Below are 19,764 nucleotides of genomic sequence, written 5' to 3'. Positions count from 1 at the left end.
AACAATTAGAAAGCCAACTTTTGTCGAAATAGCAAGTTGATTCATATGTTGGGTATCCTGATCTAGTGGATTTGTGTACCTGGAGCAGTACGCTGCATCCAGGGCTCTCTTAGTCCGATGAGTTTTGTGGTGAAACGGCGACTCCAATCGGTACGAGGGCAGCAGCATGATTAGAAGGTGTGGCGCTCGAGTATTGTGGCGCAGCCTCTTGAATACTTTTAGATCACCGCCGCTGATGAAGCTGTCATCAATACCTACAGCATAAATACATAAGCAATTGATCTCAAAGAATGTAACAGATTCGAATGTAACTACCCGGCAATGAGATTCAATCTTAACCTAACATTGTTTATAAAGCTTATAACCTGCAAACCGTGCCTCCAGCTCCTCACTCTTGTTGGGAATAATGTAGTTATTAGATGGAACAAAAGTACAGCAAGGGCAATGTAGGCTGAGCTTGAATCCACTGTTTCTATCTGAGGAGAGACACATGTCACGTCAAGTTGATGTCACAGTGCCCGTCATCCAATAATAAAATGCGTGTAGGACTGCACTCACCTCTGTGATTCATCCATTCACTCACTGCCTCTGTTACATCAAAGGTCAGCCACTCGCCTTCTGTTTGCGTTCGTACCACTCGGCTGTCGATGTATCGTTGGGTTGGGGATGTCAGGTCTTTGTGTGCTAAAATCTGACCATAGATAACAGGTAGGAGACATTATTAACACATTCACTGCCAGCCCAGCAAAAATGCATCATTTGACGTCTTTTTCCGTCAATGGCAGTGAATGTGTTAAATCCAAGGCATAAGATACAAAATAATTGGAAAATTGTACATTTGTCTAACTTTCCATCCTTATTGATAAACAGCAAAAACTGGAGTGTTAAAATTTCTGGGTTAATTTTTTGGGAGTTGATTTTAACTCATAATGTGTAATGTGTAGTGTTGGCAGCACCGCCGAGTTAGGGCTCGGGGGAATGGGGATCAAATCCCAGTGGGTAAACTTCTAAGGCAGGGGTGTCAAAACTTTCATTTGGGAGCCGCATACAGAAAAATCGAATGATCTAAGGGCTATTTTGACATTGTCCGATTCGATTAAACACACTAAAACCACACAATCAAACAATTATGTGTTAGTTATTTTAGCAATTCTTATTTTTTTTTTATTTTTTATTTTTTTTGTTCTTTTAGTTAGTTTTAACAACTGTTAAAGATGATAAGGCAAACAGTTTGGGATTTTTCTTGAGCCCTGCAACCTACTAAAATAGATCCACCCCTGCCCCTGACAATTTTTAAAGCAGTGTTGGCTTAAGGATTTTAGTCAATCATTATATGATCACATATTAGACCTTGAAAGACAGGCAAAAGTGGAGGAAATTGTTTTTGCTTCTGAAAATGAAATATCTTAATTCATAAAAATTAAGAAAATAGATTTTTTTTTTAAGCTGTAAATCGTTTCTTTACATATCTAGAAAAGCTGTCAAAGTCTAATCAATGATTGATTTTTCATATATGATGAGGGCCACGAGATAATGGACGGCGGACCGCAAATGGCCTCAGGGCCGTAGTTTGGACACCACTGTTCTAAGGAGTCACACTAACACGAACCAAGAGAGTAATAAGAGAATAAATTGTTTCTGAGAAGAGTTACTTGTCTACTCCTGTATTGTTAATTTAACTCTGATAGTTTTTTTTTTTTTAAAGTACTTTCTCCCAGTGTTAAATGGTTAACTTTTTGTTTTTTTTAAGTGTTAATTTGTTGATTCAATCTCAACATCTATCCAGTTATTAACATAGTAAACCAAAGCTTGAATTGAACTCTACCTAGCCTCCATTCTCTTTGATGGATTGTCAAGGAGCAAAAGCGGACCCAGAACCAGATGGCAGACAAGCCTCTATTATTACTCAGCTGTCCTGTCCTTCAGAACCGTATGTTTATTTTGGCTCATCTTAAACTAATGTGTAAAACACAACTCCTGTAGCTTCAACTCGGATTTCTTTTTCGCCGGAACTGTTAAGTTAGTACCGGTTTTTATTGAAGTTTTTTTTTTTTTTTTTAATCAATGCTTTAATGCTTTGGTTTGTATGATTAATAGGGGTGTAAAAATAAGTGTGTTAATTTTGAGTTAATTTAAAGTTCCTTAAACACCACTATTTTTTTATTTATTTTTAACGCGCGATTAATGACCGCCCCTTACTTGGAAAGCCTGTACTGGGGGAATTCCAGTCGCAATGCAGCATACACGTCCACGTCAAAATCTAGCAGTAATAAATGTAATAAAAATGCATATATTTGTGAAGACAATTTTAAAAATGTGCAGAATTTCACAAGTTACTTCATATTATATATTAAATATTATATAACTCTTAATGTGAAAAGAAAAATGCACTGAGCTGTCACCAACGTCTTACAAATGCAATTATGCCATCTAGAGGCAGAAAAGTGACCTCAACACAAATTAGTATCACACTCGTTTTTTCATCTTTTTAATTGTGACTCAATTTAAAGAGTCATTATGAAATTATTGTATTAATGACTAAAAAAATGCAGCCATATTTCTATTAGTTTCAATTTTTTATGTTAACAAGAGTATTAAAACTTAGAAAAATATTTTATTGTACATTTTATTGTACAATTAGAACAGATATAAAATTTATGATTAATCATATTGGAGACATACGATTAATTACGATTAAAAATATTAATCGCCTGACACTCCTGATTAAAAATAGTTTTAATTGAGACTTATAAAGCAACAAATTGCATTCATGTGACAATACGATGACATCATCACACACACACCCACACTGTATGAATATATTAGCCTCAAACCTGCCTGCCTGCCTTGATCCAATTCACTAAAATCACATTACACTACACTATCTGCGCCACTATTAGCCCTGGCTTCAGCAACTGTAAGGTTTAGACTACTTTCAGCAGAAAAAAAGTGCGCAGGGGGTATGTAAAGAAAACCAAAACACTCTTGAACCACCCTGCATGGCATAGATTCCAAACAGGCTAAACAAGGCTTGTACCGGCATAAACATCAAAATGCACCAATTTTTAGTCATGTGTGCTGTATAGCCTAGTAGATATTAGGGGTGTTAAAAAAAATCGATTCGGCAATATATCGTGATACTACAGCACGCAATTCTCGAATCGATTCAATAGGCGGCCGAATCGATTTTTTAACATCCATTTTTGCTGGAAACATTTTCAACAAAATCTCTAACTTTCATACCTTAAGCATGGAAGAGTGTTATATTAATGTAACATTAAGCCTTAATATTTTATTTCAATGCTGTTTTACCATGAAAAAGGTTACAACCTGTTTGTTAAATACAGTGGCTCACAGTTATAAAACGGAAGTTTCAGATCAATAAATAATACATTTTCATACAAATCTTACAGTTTACATGTACAAGTTTACTGAATGGTATTTTCTAAAATTGAGTAAAAAAAAATCGCAACAATCGACTTGTAAATTCATATCGGGATTAATCGGTATCGAATCGAATCGTGATACGGATCGAATCGTCAGGTACGAGGCAATTCACACCCCTAGTAGATATATTATTATTATTGATTTTATTTGTGTATATTATTGTATTGTATATTGTATATTGTATATTTATATTATATATTTGTATATATTATTAATATATATTATATATATTATATATTATTAGATTATATGATTATATAGTAGAGCCTAGTGAATCAAATATAATCTCAAATACAAACTAAAAAGTAATTGCCTACTCCAGCATTTTAATATCTATCTCGGAAACAACCTCAACATACTTTTCATCTCGGCAAAGTATTTAAAAGCAATTCAGGGGCTCGTATATTTTACGTCTAGATTAAGTGTTGTGTTTATTTATGTATACATACAAGAGTAAGTGTGTATGTGTACATGATATATGCGTGTAAGGTGGATGTTATCAGGTCTCCCTCGTCGTACCGGCCTGTCCCTTCCTCCCTCACGCATTTACAGGCGTGAGAGTCTCCCTGTTTAGAGCTGTGTTTAGTCCAGCTGTCATCCCCTTGTCTGGATGTAAACATAGCATGGAAACCGGCTGCTGCAGACTGGCTGACCGACAGCCAGCTCCAGGTGGCTGCACAACCAAATCACTCATCTAAATTCTCTACTGTGTTGGAAACAATTCTTTAATCAAGAACTGGGGGTTAAAAAAAGGAATTGAACTACATGGTGAATATTAGTGTTGTTCCGATACCGATACTGGTATCGGCAGAGGTGCCGATACTGCATTAAAACAGTGGTATCGGTATCGGTGACTACTCACAAGTAACATGCCGATACCATTAATTCCAACTCTAATATAAGATTTCGGATGCAGCATCTTGTGTCTTGCTCGTGCACGACATTCACTGATATGTGACATGTTCACTGCATGCCAATCTAAGATATCCTATTGGCCCTTAAATGCTCTGAACCAATGGCAGGACAGCTTTTTCATGTTGAGGAAAAAAAAACCTTAAGTATCGGTATCGGCCGATACTGAAAAGCTGGGTATCGGTCTCGGTATCGGGAGCCAAAAAACGGTATCGGAACAACACTAGTGAAAATGAGGCTAGATGAAGTCAATTTTAAATTGGTAAGCCACGTCAGACCATTTTCATAACTGGAACTCCATCAGCAATATCAGTAAAATAATGTTCGAGACGGTCCTTGCAGCAACATTACCTGGTACAGCTCAATGCGTTGCTCAGATACTCGTGCAGTAGGATTTTGAAGACGAAAGATTCTCATCTCAGCTTTCACCAGGTTGGAGGCGTTCTTCTCCATGGAGGACACGTCAAACATTAGCCGTCGGAAGTAAGGGTTGAAGAAAGTGGGAGAAATGACATCTGAAACACGGGAAACAGACAGATTCAGCAAAGTGTACGACAGACAGAAATCAGACCGTTGGTCATCATTCAAGTTATTAATACAACTAATTTGGTGATTTCATATTTTCAGCAGTCATATCCTGTGACGAATCCACAGTGAGTCTGTAGGTTAGACAGTAGGGAAGTCACAATAAGGGCAATATCGTGATATTGTAATATTAAAACTGCCACAAGATCGTCGTCGTCATGTTCACAATATTTAAAAGGAACACATTTGTTAAAAAAAGTCAGGTTGATTTCCATTTGTGCAGTTCTAGCACCCTCTAATGGCTAGTTTATTCGTGCTATTTAATTTTCATTAGGGATGTTTTTGCCTTCTATGTTTAAAATCTATGTTAATTGTCAGATGAAGGGGAACCTAATTTGCTTGTGAAGCGATCAATGTGTGCTTGCTTTAGCAAGTAAGTGCCTCAATAATGTTATTAGAGATTGTAAGGTGGTTTATATGCATTGCTGTTATGTAAAAAAACACAATATTGTTTTTTTAGTTTGAGCTTTCTTTTTTACAATATTGTGATCTTTTTTAAATATCGCCAACGCCCCACAATATCGTGATAATTATCGTATCATGACCTTGATATCGTGATAATATCGTATCGTGATGTTTGGATATCGTTACATCCCTATTAGGCAGTGCTAATTATTATTAATTTATATGTCACAAAATACCACCCAGCACCACAATGAGCTTTAGTGCGGACTCTTTGAATTTCACAAATGTTCCTTTCTTGATGTTTTAACATTTTGTAGTGAATGAAGAATTAAATGTATCCTGTTTGTATCCAAATTTGAGTCGGCAAGGAGCTTCTGTGAGCTCAGAAATTAATCAAGCGCCTTCAGTGAGTTTTCCACTGTTTCCACTGTTTACGATTGTTTTGGGTTGGGTCATTGTGTTATGATGTTGTATTACTGTATGCTTATGCAGTTATTATTTTTATGCAGGTCAGGGGCTCATTGTGTTCTGAATATATTATACTTATACAGTTACTATGTCCCTTATGATGATGATGTTTCCTTCGTATTAGCTACTCTTAGTTTGTCATGTTTTATACAGTTACTATGTTTCTTACAATGATAATGCGGTCAGTTGCTATGCAGTTGCTTTGTTCCTTGTGGTGATGAAGTTGACAGTTGCTATGTTTCTGTAATTCATCTATCCGTTTTGTCACTCTTATATTGGGTCAGTATTTGTGACTCTTATTTCGTCATATAAAGCGTTTGTTCTGTCATAAAGTATGGCGCGTAGCTCTAATGACTTACTGAATGACACTTTTGTCAGTACGTCCAGGTTCCTATTTTTGTATAAAAGACTCCCAACTCTTATGTCTTGTCTGCGTTTGGGTCCAAAATTCCACACCTCATACGATACAACAGCAATTAACTTCTGCATTAACCATTACAGAAACACAAAAAGTTTTGCTATTCTCAACTTTTTATTTAGGGGAACTGTGGCATGAATCTTACATTGCATGGAGGTCTAATACAATTGTTAAATGCTCTACATCAATAACAATAGTGTGATTCAAACAAGATTATCAATGGACATTTCTTTTCTCAAGCATGCCCAAGTAACCTTGACAATATTTACGTTAAGTTTCCCAAGAAGATCAGCTAAATGCGTCAGTGTTCGTGTAGCAAAACCCCAGCAGCAGAAGACTTTCTCTGAATAACAGGAGCCATGCACAGTAGAAGCCTCACAACCCCCCATGAACACACTTGCATGTACTAAGGTTAGACAGAGGTCCACATGAGCAGGGTGACACGTGTAGCACTGACAGCCACCATACACGTTTACATTTCTCATTTATAATTACATTTCAGAAAAGTAATTTCTATGCAAATTCTAAATAACCCTAATAATTTTTAAATAAGACGCAAAGCCATTCATTGCTAACGGAGTGGAGCTAATTCAAACTTAAACACAGAAATGTGACGCGCCTCATTGCGAGCCGGCTTGCTCAATGGACGTCCGTTGCTGGAGGTAACAACAACACAACTTTAAATAACTTTAAAATTGCGTGATTACTGTGGGAAATTAATGAAAAAGAAGGCGCACTGGGGTCGTAAAGTCTAAACGATGTAGGTCGTGTACGACATAACTCGATGACTCGCTGTATTAAATCATTTTAATTTGTCATACATTTGTCTTGGATCCCAACAATCCAATGAGAATCATGACTATTCAAGTGGAATTGAAGTTTCCATGTGGAAGACTGCAGGGCAAAAATACAGCAAAAGAAGGATTTACTGTGTCAGATTTACTGATTCAGCTTCGAAGTGTTTGTCCAGCCAAGTCTTGGATTTCTTACAGACACCTGTGAAATATCTCTGCTGCCAGAGTGTCCATCGCTCTATCCTTACATTTTCTGCAGCAATGCACAAATCTGGCAGTCACTCACATTCTTTTAACCGCTGTTCAATATTTCCACTAACCAGGAATACAGTAGTCAGCCTGGTCTCTCTGTCTTGTCATGTTACATTATGGCAAGGTTGAGTATCCAAGTGCAGGGAAGGAGTGTGACAATGTAGGTGCATAATCAAAACGTATAAAATTAGAAACATTTAACTCAAAGGAAACAAAGCACTTTGGAATCACCAATAACTATGTTAAATAGAATCCAAAAGGCATGTACAAATTAACTAGCACTAGGAAGACTTGAACAGCAGAGACAGCAAACAAAAACAATGAAAATGTGTACCTGCATTAACCCTGAACAGAACCCTCACTGCCTACTTTATGCGAAAAGCACTTCTGTTCACACGCTCATAGTCATTCATTCTCTGGTGTTGATCACTTGACATCCCTTCACCATTATAGTGTGAGCAGCAGCAGTAGCCAAGACTAATGATGCTCTTGTCCGCTTCCTTCCAATCTGTCAACAGAGAAAGTTCAACTTCCAGCTCCAAGGGGACCTGAATGAAAACCGTTTACACAAAGCGCTTCAGACCCTTGTGAAAGAGTTTGCTGTGCTTTGACACAACACTGCTTACATTGAACAGAGGTTCCCTAGACAGTCACCCACACTGATCCATAATGTGGTAGCGGACACATTTTGATGTTCAGTGCTCTGTGGCCCCGACATCCATGACAAATTTTGAAAAAAATAATAAATTGCAGAACTGTAAATCAAAATGACACTGAATGATTACTAGTGGCGGCCAGTGACGTAATGCCAAGGTTCCTCGCGTTTTATGCGGGAATCTATCCAATTCAAGAAAATGTCCTCGGGCTTGTTTTGTGAACGTCATGTGACCAAACCCAGAAAACAGATGAGCCGTGACGTGACCAATGCAATGCGAGCCTGAGGGCATTTTGACGTCAATGTTAGTCCACAGAAGAGGGCGGTGCAGGACAAAATGTCAGGCCCCTGAGATGGATGAAAAAGGGTAGATTAATATGCTTAATTCTTGATTTGACAGACGTAATATTAGTCAGAGGTAGGTGGGCATTCCGTCAATATGATAATTGACAAACTTGGACAAACTGACAGACCAATGACAGAAACGTTGATGGATTCCCATTTTGAATGATGTAAACATTGATGTACTACCATTTAGCTTTGGAATGACGAATTGACAATTACAATAAACTATCCCAAATCTCACAAAGCTATTACTCTTTCTCTGCTGGCCATTAGGGATGTAACGATATCCAAACATCATGATACGATATTGTCACAATATGAATTTCACATTACAATAATTATCACGATATTGTGGGGAGGTTAGTGATACAAAAAGGTCACAATATTGTAAAAAAAAAAAGGAAAAAAAAAGCTCATATTGAAACAAAACAAAACACAATATTGTGCTTTTGTACATACTTGCAATGAAAAATATCACATATAATATAAAAAATATATAAATATAATATATATATATTGAGGCACTTAGTTGCTAATGCACACACAGATTGAGTTCCTCCACATATTGACTCGCTTCACAAGCAAATTACGTGCCCCTTCATCTGACTATTAGCATGGATTTTAAACATAGAAGGGCCAAAACATTCCTTATGAAAATTAAACTGCACTAAAAAAATAAAAAATAAAATAAATAAGCCACCAAATAGTGCTACAACTGCACAGATGGAACACAACCAGACTTTTTTTTTTTTAACAGATGTCCTGCTTTTAATGTCGTGACAAGACGACAATATATTGTGGCAGTTTTAATATCGTGCTATCACGATATTGCCTATATCGTTACATCCCTACTGGTCGTGTCCTCCCTTCTTAAACTGAGCAAAGTCATGGCTTTCGTGTCGAGGTGCTGTCTAACCAGTGGCAAAATCTCAATTTTTACTTCCTGGTAGGCTGCCATGTCAGCACGTCTAAATATGCGCTCAAACCAATTATTTTGTGTTGTTGCATGACTCTTTCACACTGAGCGAGTGCAGTATGAAAAGGGCTTTAGACTGTGCAAGATTTGGGACATTTTGTTGTATAAGCATGGATTAATTAGGTCAGCAGTTGTTTTATCTCTAACCTCTCAAAACCAAAACAAATAATTTTGTACAGCAAATCATACATTTTAGTTAGCAAGTGGCCCTACTCAGTCATAATATTGTGTTGGAGGGTGTTGCATGTCCGTCTATCCAAGGAATTTGTCAGGGGCTTTATGCCCCTGGTAGGGCCAGCCAAGTCAAACAAGTTGTAGATGAAGGATCATCAGACGCATGGCTCAAGACCACTTAGAACAATGAATATTAATAGACTTAAGTTTTTGTTCAGTGGACATGGGTCAGTAAGGGCCCTCTCTGGAACCAGGCCTAGAGATGGCGAGTGCCTGGTGGCCAGGACTGCCAAAGAGATGACATGGGACCCCCACCCATGGGAAGCCAAGACGTTTGGGTACTTCATTTGATCGACAACTACAGAAGTTGGTTCTAGTGATATGGAAATTAGCGTTCGTGGAAGCGAACAGGTCATTGCACTGTCCTCAGGCAGTGCTAAAGCAGAACACTCTTTACCAAATACATATGAACTTGTGATGAAAATAATATAAAGAAACTTTATATTTAAACTTTTATGTATGTGTGAAATGCTACGTCACACTGACGGGTGTAAGCAAGAATTTAGGCAGGTGACATCACATATGACAGAATGGCATTGCTACGCCTCTATTAGTTCCTCCCTTTGGGCTGATGTCACTTCAGCGCTGTCACACTGCCGACACTGGCCCCCTGACTCCTGTAATCCGTCACTTCATTACTCATCACTCCCATTACCTCACATACCAATAGTAAAGTACTAAAGCATCTGTTATTTGGCAAAGTTTTAAAGGAGCAGTGAAAGTTCATCTATTTGTTTTGCAGTGTGACACAATACTATCCAGAAATTCATAACATGTTTGAGATTAACTACATTGATTGAATCAGGAATTCATATTTTGTAAAAATGTGAAAACATCTTTGATCTGTACATGAAAAATACAAATGGTAACTTGGAAGGTGTGATTAATTTCTTTACACACAGTAATTAATTAAAGAGACAGTGTGATGAATTTAGTGTCATTTAGTGGTGAACAAGGACACACATTATGGTGCCTCAGGGAGACCACACTTCACAAGCCTGCCACCAATTACTACCAGTTATTATTTGGACTGAGCGAACAAGCTAGCAGCCCGGCGAGCAGGACTTAGCGGGAGCAGTGAGCAAGAGTGGCAAGCAAGAAATTGCTGCGGCAGCTAGCAAGAAATTGCTGGAGCAGCTAACAAGAGCAGCTAGCAAAAAAGGGGCGAGTAACAAGCACAGGATGGCAAAAACTAGCTAGAAAGTCTGATAAGAATGGCTAGCGGGAGAAGCTAGCAAGAGCAAAGCAAAAGGAGACAAGTGACGGTAGCCCAGATTACAGGATGGAGTGACAACCACCAGCAGATCCCAGCTGTGGAAGGTAAGCGGCAATTGGCCCAGCAACAAAAACTAGAAGTGAAAACTAACTAAAGAAGCACAAAAAACAAAAAGGTCAAACTCACTAATGGTTCCAGACAAGACACTCTTGTCAAGACAATCTGACAAATTGTTCCAAAAAGACTTTAAACACAGGGCATGGGGACACAAGTGGATACAATCACCCTAACGAAGAAACAAGTTACATGAAGCGATATTCAAAACTTGCTAGCATGATTTTGAACACTACAAAATCCCCTTTAAGGCTGCCTTTTTCAAACATTTTAAGCCACTTGCCACTCACTCACCACGGACAGAAAAAGTCCTAGAGGTGCTCAAGAGCCTGCCATTTGCCTGGAATGGCAAAGTTCCAATTTGCTGAAGCTCATGATTTTTCTTCATTCGTCAATAATAATAATAATAATGATAATAAAATGTTGCCTTTCTGTCATCAGCTCCCCTAAAAAGTGTTATTCGACGGGCATTTATTTGAGTTTGTGCGAGAATTCTGATCCACAGTTTACACAAGCTTTTTGAAAATAAAATCTTTTTTTCCGATTACTCTTGATCCCCGGTGTTGACTCTCCCGCTTCCTCACATTTGGGCCCTCCACTTCTAGTTTCCACACTCCACCACTCAAATTCAATGCTTGTGACATTAGCAGTAGCTTTAGCTTTAAACTCTTGAAGGGATCCTCCAACACAAATATACAACTCTTTGATAAAAAGTATTTGGTCTATTTTATTATATATTATTATTCTTGGGTGAGCCCACATGGAGGAAACTGTGCTAATTAGCAATAAGCCCTTCACAGAGTAAAATTAACAGCCAAATATTATTTCACTGTTACTTTTGGACAGAAATTGGCACAAATTGGTATGATTACAGCACTTAAATATGTCCTCAAAGATTAAGTAAAGAAACAGGCCTTGCAAGAGCCAGGGAAACGTCACTGACCAAGAACTTCAAATAGAGTAGAAATCCCTGCCAAGAAACAAGCAGCACATACACCATAATCCAGAATACACAACTGTAGAGGACGATGAACAAATTCACATTTCTATGTTGTTAATTAATTTGACTATATCTGTTTTCATTTAAACCCATACATGAGTGAGCTCATAAAGCACCCTGAATGAAGCCATGTGAGCATAAACACACCAAATACAATATTGTGTCTAATACAACGGTTCTTAACCTTGTTGGAGGTAATGCATCCCACCAGTTTCCAATGCGCATTCCCAAACCCTTATTGATTGAAACAGAAAATACTTTTTCAAGGTCAAAACACAGTGTAGTTTTCGTACTGTATAGGGTTTGCTAGTGATCGAAATGAACTGGGAGAGTAGGCTTTTCATCGAATCTAGCTCGCTTCACCTTGAATTCAGAAAGCATTGTGTTTGTCATGACTAGGGTCATGCAGGGTAATGTTTGGGTCATGACCGTCTGGTCAAGTGTCTGTTTTGAACTGATGTAGCAGCATCTGGTTTCAACTGGTGAAACGCTATGTGATGTCAGGAGCTATGTGATGTCAAGACTCTTTAATCTCTTTATCTGGGCAACAGCCAACCAGATAATTCCATGTCAGTAATGTTACCCACATGTCTAGCCACAAACAATCAGATCGATTCACTGTCTATATAAGCTGAGAAATGTGTGTTTTGTCGGATTATTACCTCTGTTCCTCTGTGCATCTCCACAGCCCAAGGGGGCTTGGTGTCTCGTGCTTCTCGATTCTCTAGTTGTTAGTTCTACGCCTCTTGATGTTATGTGAATAAAATGTTCAACTCTTATTTGTGTCTGCGTTTTTGGGATCCAACCTCAGTACGTAACAGTGTTCTTGTATTATGCAGTTAAAGGAAGTGTTGATTTAGTTTTGCTCGATAGCTAGAAACAATTAAAACAGTAGAGGCCCCAGAACTGAACCCTGTGGAACACCCTACATTCCATCATACATGCAAAATCATATTGCACATATTTGTCTGATCACTTTTTTTTTTTTTTGCTCTGCATAGTATGAAGGCATTACAATAATAAAGAAATCACATGACATACCATCACAACAGCTACAAGTCGACTACTGAGTACACCAAATCCCTGAGACTGACTCACCAATACCACATCAAATGTACGCAAGCGTGGAAACGCAGTAGTAACCTACTGTGTACTTGCCAGGATCACACTTTCAGAGTTGTTTCGTGTTTCATTTTACAGCTGACCAATCTCTGATCTTTTCACACTTGCATGGTTTCTGCGGAATAGTTGTTATGGATCACCTGGCCCCAATTTTACTGGCCATTTTAAGTAGTCAGAGTTTGCGACATGAAAGGGTTATTATAACCTTGACTAGAGGACACCTGCAGTGGGCAAACATCTGATCTCAAAGACACAAAGAACAATTTGAGGTTAAACTGTTTCATTTGGAATCTTGATATGAGGATTTAGGCAGCGACTATACTCCCCCCTTCAGCTTTTTTTTTCTGACATCAGGCCATAGGAGCATTTTTGTAGCGTTTCCAGTTCTATTTTCCAAACCTCAGCTCCCCTCAATGACCTGAACAGGTGACAGCCGTACAATTCAGCCCAAACCATGAGCTTAACAAAAACAGATTGAAAGTGTGGGAATACATAAATGAAAACATTTGCAAGTGAAATAATTGCGCTGTGATCCCGAGCTGTTAGGAATTCAGCTGTGACTGCTTTTGCAGATGTTTCAGAAGGACTGGCCTGAAGAAATCCACATGTGCTCTGCGACTCCTCAGTGCTGTTAGTGGCTTCTGGCCTCCACATCCTGATCGTTATCATCTTTCTCTTCTTACACATGCTAGTTTTATTGGGTGTATTTTCAAATCATTTGATCGTTGTAGTTATTGTGAAGAGCCTTGAAATAGAATATATAGGATTGAGATATGCACAACATTATGTAACTATTTTTTTCTTTGAAGATTATCTGTTGTTTTTTCCTTAGGCTGGACAATGTGCGTGGATTTTGTGATTTACTACCGGATGAAACTGTCTACAACCTCAGAATTTTAGAATGGAAACAGACTGCATACTTGTCTGCAAGAGCAAAGTTCTGGGAATGACTTGAGTAAAACTATTTGACCTACTTTTGAATATTTCTCACTGCAATAAGACATGCACAGAGGTGAGAAGCATAATGGTGCAAGAGAAAACACGATCCGTTCATTCGCAGGTAAACGATGTGCGGATGGATTTCAATAAGAGCATGCCATAGTACAGTATGCATTCCCCTCCAAAAGTAGTGGAACAATGAGGTCAATTATTTTTGCTGAACATGCACATTTGGGATTGACATCAAAAGATAAATATGAGATAAGATCAACATTTCAGGTTTTTCATTCCAATTATTTACATCTGGACCAGAAACACAATTTAGACGACAGCACCTTGTTGTTTAACCCAGCAGATATGACAAAGAGGTTTGTGTCATTTAACAACCAATAAAAAAGTAAAAATAAATTGTATTGACTATCTATGGGCAGTTACAAAATTGCGTTTTGGGGATTTGGGTGAGGACTCCACTTGTACTTGATGAGGTGTACCCAGCGTGAAAAATAGAAAGCTTGTGAGTGAAAATAAGCTCTCGCTTGTGAAGTTGAGAGAATGTGATGGACGACAACTTATCATGCATTACATTAACACTGGTCCTAAACGGGCAACCGATCGCTTGCCTCGCAGCACGATTTTGTAAAATCTGACGTTTTTCCAATATGTTTTTTTGGCAGCACAGAGGGACAAAAATCAAAGTGATGTAAAACGAGTGACTGCAATATGAGTTTTCTTGTTTCTAATGACATAAAATTGCTATTGTATCGACTCAATGAGATTTTTCAACTCATTTTAGTTCCAATATTATTTATATGTATAGCCCAGAACATAGTTTGATCTAAAGTGACCCCCAAAAGTTTGATTTCAGTCACTTGTTGTCTCTCTGTGTGCATTTTTAGGAGGGCATGTACAGTTGCGCTTACAAGTTTGCATACGATTGTAAACTTATGAGCACAACTCTACATGTACAAAACAAAATTAAATGACACAAAAATGCTATGAATCATCACCAAAATTCACATGTACATTTCTACTCATGTCCACTTCAACCTCAGAAAATATCAAAACAATTGCCACAGTATTTGGGATTTAATGGGCATTAAGCATTTTCCTCACCATACAGTTTACCCTAGCAGGGTTGGCCAAGTTCGGTCCTACTTATTTATTTATTTATTTATTTATTTATTTATTTATTATTTTTCATTCAAATTTCATAGGCTTCTTCTCTGTGGTGGTCAAATTGACAATACTTTTTTGTCACTTTACAACAGGGGTGTCCAAACTTTTTCCTCTGAGGGCCACATACAGAAAAATAGAAAGCTGCAAGGGCCACTTTTATTTTTAATTTTTAATTTTTAGTTAGTTATTAAACATGGTAAAAATCAATGAAGCAATTATAAATTGTTGATATAATGTGCAGATACTTATTGAAAACTGCTAACAGTCACAAGGCAAATAGTGACCCCTGTGTGCCACTATTATAGATACGCCTCTCCACTGAGCAGCAGCTGAATCCCAACTTGACATTCTGAACCACAAGAACAATCGGTAGTAAACTGACCACACCATTAATTTAATGTGATGTTTTCACAAATTGGACCTTGACACTAAGCAACAAGTGATTGAAACTATTTTTATTTCTGAAACTGAATTATTAGCTGCAAATTTGTGTCTTTGGGTAGCTAGAAACGTTTAATCAACCCTCTTTTTTTTTTTTTTTTAAACAGCATTGAAAAATTCTTTTTAGTATTTACCGTGGGCCGCCAAAAAATGTATGACGGGCCGCAAATGGCCCCTAGGCTGTAGTTTGGACACCACTGGTTTACAGGGTCTTTAACTGTAATGGCAATATTATGGAGTGGGCCTTAAATGGTTCGACATGCAGGAAAAGAAAATTGCACTTGTAAGAAAAAAATAAAAAATGAAATAAAAAGTACCATATCAAATTAAACTGATGATAGTCATATCATTGGAGAAAACGCCATATACAGTATACCTGTAGTATGATACAAACAATGATATGTGTTAATGGGGTATAGATCATAGGGATGTCAAAATAAGCGTGATATTGTGATAGTAAAACTTCCACAATATCGTCGGCGTCATGTTCACAATACTTAAAAGGAACACATTTGTTAAAAAAGTCAGGTTGATTTCCATGTGTGCAGTTCTTGCACACTTTAGTGGCTAGTTTATTAGTGCTATTTAATTTTCATTAGGGATGTTTTGGCCTTCTGTGTTTAAAATCTATGCTAATTGTCAGATGAAAGGGAACCTAATTTGCTTGTGAAGCGATCAATGTGTATTTGCATTACCAAGTAAGCGCCTCAATATTATTAGAGATTGTAGGTGGTTTATATGCATTGGTGTTATGTACAAAAGCACAATATTGTGCTGGTTTTTTTTTCATAGTTGAGCTTTTTTTTTTTCTTTTACAATATTGTGATCTTTTTTAAATATCGCCAACGTCACCACAATATCGTGATAATTATCGTATCGTGAACTTCATATCGTGATATCATATTGTGATGTTTGGATATCATTACATCCCTAATAGATCAGCTGCTAAGAACAAGCAGAATTAGAAAAATATGCAAAATCAGAATGGTATTGCGAATGAGATAAGAAACCGATTCCCATTTTAGTGAATACAAAACCATAAAACCAGACTGACGAGATGAAAGATCAAAAAAAAAAAAAAAAACAACCTCCGCCGACACTATTAAAGTGATTCTGACAAGCAACAGGGCAAGGAATGAAAGAATGAGAGTGGAAATGACAGGAGCAGACAGCTTGAAACACATCGGAGCCAAGAGGAAATGAAGGCGGATCGACCGAAGGATGGGATAGCAGGGGCTGGGGGACGTGGGGGAGGAGGTGGTGTTGAGGTCCTCACGACGAGAGAATACAAGAAAAGTCTGAGAAGAAGATGACAAGGGGTCGGGGGAGTAGTTCCCACTTGGCTGGATGTTTTTCACATATCTCCACTCGGTCACTCACCTGCCAGTAGCAAATTGAAAACAACTCCACACTTAATCCCAGGTTCTTTGTGTACATGTTATTTCAGTGTCACTCAGCAACACGTACACACAAGACAGACGTGAGCAAATCTCGAATGAAGCCCGAAATCAGCTTGCCTCTAAATCATGCAGCATTCGTGTTACGTGTGGCCACTTGAAATGATGCTGTTGCATCGTTTTTACACTTAACCTATATCCCCGTTGGGCATGAAAATTATTCTTATTGTTTTTTTGCCTGGTGCACATGGATGGACTGGCCGACGTCCTTCATGAGCGAATGCAATTTTCAGCCTGCTATCCTTGCTACACATTTAACAGCTGAATGTTTCATTTGGGTCAGGGGAGCCATTTCAAGTCAGCCTTCACCACAAAAGCTTCCGTGACTGGAAGCAAGCCATGGAATCCTATTAGGGCTTCTCCACCACATGAGAGGAACACCTGGCATGCTCAACTATGAGCAAGGAAAACAAAGAGTTGGTTCGAAAATAGAGATCAGATTTAGGTGAGCTTTCAGGGTGACGTTGAGATCCACCCGCTGGGGATATACAGTACATTTTTTTTCTGATGGAAATCGTTAGTGCATAGGCTATACATTCCAGTATGGTTCCATGATTTTTCTTGGTGTTCTCTCCTTGCAAGCCTAAAACCACAATAAAAGACTGCCATTTGTCAAATACTATAACTTTAGAATCAAAATGCAAAATATATGAACAAAATATATTGTCATGGTCCACAAAATATGATTGATACAGGTGAATCATACCTAACCACACAATACACCCCTTTACTGAAATGTAACATATGGACTCAATGGGTCTCTCAGTCTCCAGATACAGTGCATCCGGAAAGTAGTATTCACAGCATTTGACTTATTCCACATTTTTTTTTTATGTTACAGCCTGGCAGCCATAACCTTATATAGAGATGTGTGTGTCTTTCTAAATAATGTCCAACCAACTGAATTTTACCACATGGTGAACTCGAAATAAGATGGAGGAATGGATGATTAGATTAGTGGAAACATGATGCACACATATTCAACGACTGATAGCTGTGTGGGGAAACAAAAGAAAGCAAGTACTGTACTCATTCGCTTTAGGCAGTTGACTCGAGGTGTGTTCAATGACTACGCTCACCGTAGGACATCTCAATATCAATGGAAATACTAATTCAATGCGCCAAAAAGCGATGACTAGAGCATGAGCACATTGCAGGGAGTACGTGGAAATATTTCATAATTGATTTTACGCACCAGAAGCAGAACAGCTGCATGTCAACTCAAGTTCCAGGGGATACAAATTTTTTCAGGGTAATTTGCCACAATACCGGGACCGAGCATCAAGGGTTGGATAATGGTTATTTTATTTATTTAATGCTTATTTAGTGCTGTTGAACTGTCAACGTAGATAGCATTTAGCATTAGCTAAAGCAATAACACAACCACCGGTCACTAGCCTGACTATCGATTAAATTTGTTACAAATAGTTCCTAGTGGAGTTTGCGGTTTAAGTACTGCACCTGTTACAATTTACAAACATGATCAGTCATAATAGCATACAATTATTAATGCGCATTGTTGTGATCACAGGAACACTGTCAGCTTCAATAAAATATCAGCATCGGGTTGCCAACTTTCTCATCCCAAAATAAGGGACAGGTGCACGGCACGGCGGCACGGTGGTGTGGGAATGATGTGTGAAATCAATGTATATTCTGATTAGATTCAAAATGCACAGTTTGTATATTCCCTTTAATCCTTACTGCAGGCCATAATTATGTAACCTCATACTAAACCTCAAAGAAACCACAATTTGTCTCTTTCCTTAAAAATAAATAAATAAATAAATAAATAAAATGCAAAAGAGTGTGACTCACCAAATTTACTTTTTCATGGATACTTGTTGTAACAGCAGTCTTTTCATTCTTACAGGTTTATTCATTCTCTCTTCCTAACCGACCGGACAACACTACACATTATTATTATTATTATTATTATTATTATTATTATTATTATTATTATTATTATTATTATTATTAATATTTTGTAGCCACTTGTGCAGTATAAACCGCTACAACAAATGCACGTGACGATGCCTGATGCCTGTGATTGGCTGACAGGTGCCATGTTTAGTGACATTGCCGTTTAAGCTGATCTAGGACCTGTAGAGTACGGTTTGCTGTGTTAAGCGCTGATTGCGAAACTTGCCAGCAAGCTAAATTCTCGCAGTATTTGTTCATAAATAGTACGAGAATACATCTTGTATTGCTCCCGCTGATACGTTAGCAGCCGACATATTAAGATCGGCGTTTAGAGAGTAGGCGACATGAAGCTGTGACGAAACCAGGAAGTGCCTCTCTCTCTCCCTAGTTGCCTCTCTTACCTTGCAAAATCTCCACATAACGTCACACCCAGCGACTCATTTTATTGGCTACAAGCACCTTCCTTGTCACTTGTCAAACTAAGGGAGCAGCCATGGTCCAAAAATAGCAAAGATGTCGTTTGCTGCATTTCATGTAAGAATTGAGAATTATTTTACGGGACTTTTGAGGTCCCGTCAGAGACATAACAATTTAGCCCAAAATACGGGGCATCCCGGCTAATACGAGACAGTTGTCAACCCTATATCAGCGCTAGCAATACAAAGCTGGCATTGGCACTGTAAACAAGCTAACGCCAGCCATGGCTGCTACACTGCTAGCCTATAATAGAGTGTGACTATAACAATAAATTGATCAGTTGGAGGTGCTAAACATACTTTAAAGGTGGGATATTTTTGTGGCTGCGTTTTCTGGGTGGATCATCTTAACGATTGTTTCTTGATCCTATCTATCAATATCCGTAACGACGTCATGCGTGCTCGTTCC

General features: G+C 38.1%; 1 protein-coding gene across 1 annotated transcript in view; it reads right to left on the bottom strand.

The window, feature by feature from the left end:
* tgfb2 (transforming growth factor, beta 2) overlaps positions 1–19,764 on the bottom strand; it is a 38,080-nt gene that overhangs the window by 5,909 nt on the left and 12,407 nt on the right. Inside the window, exons 2-5 of the mRNA XM_077527926.1 lie at positions 4,711–4,874; positions 559–691; positions 366–476; positions 80–254 (exon numbers count right to left, since the gene is read on the bottom strand). Of these exons, the coding sequence (XP_077384052.1) occupies positions 80–254; positions 366–476; positions 559–691; positions 4,711–4,874 (583 nt within the window). The remainder of the gene's footprint in view (positions 1–79; positions 255–365; positions 477–558; positions 692–4,710; positions 4,875–19,764) is intronic.

Source organism: Festucalex cinctus, chromosome 7, assembly GCF_051991245.1.
Source record: "Festucalex cinctus isolate MCC-2025b chromosome 7, RoL_Fcin_1.0, whole genome shotgun sequence".
Taxonomy (NCBI): Eukaryota; Metazoa; Chordata; class Actinopteri; order Syngnathiformes; family Syngnathidae; genus Festucalex; species Festucalex cinctus.
This window is presented reverse-complemented; position numbering and strand designations above follow the sequence as displayed.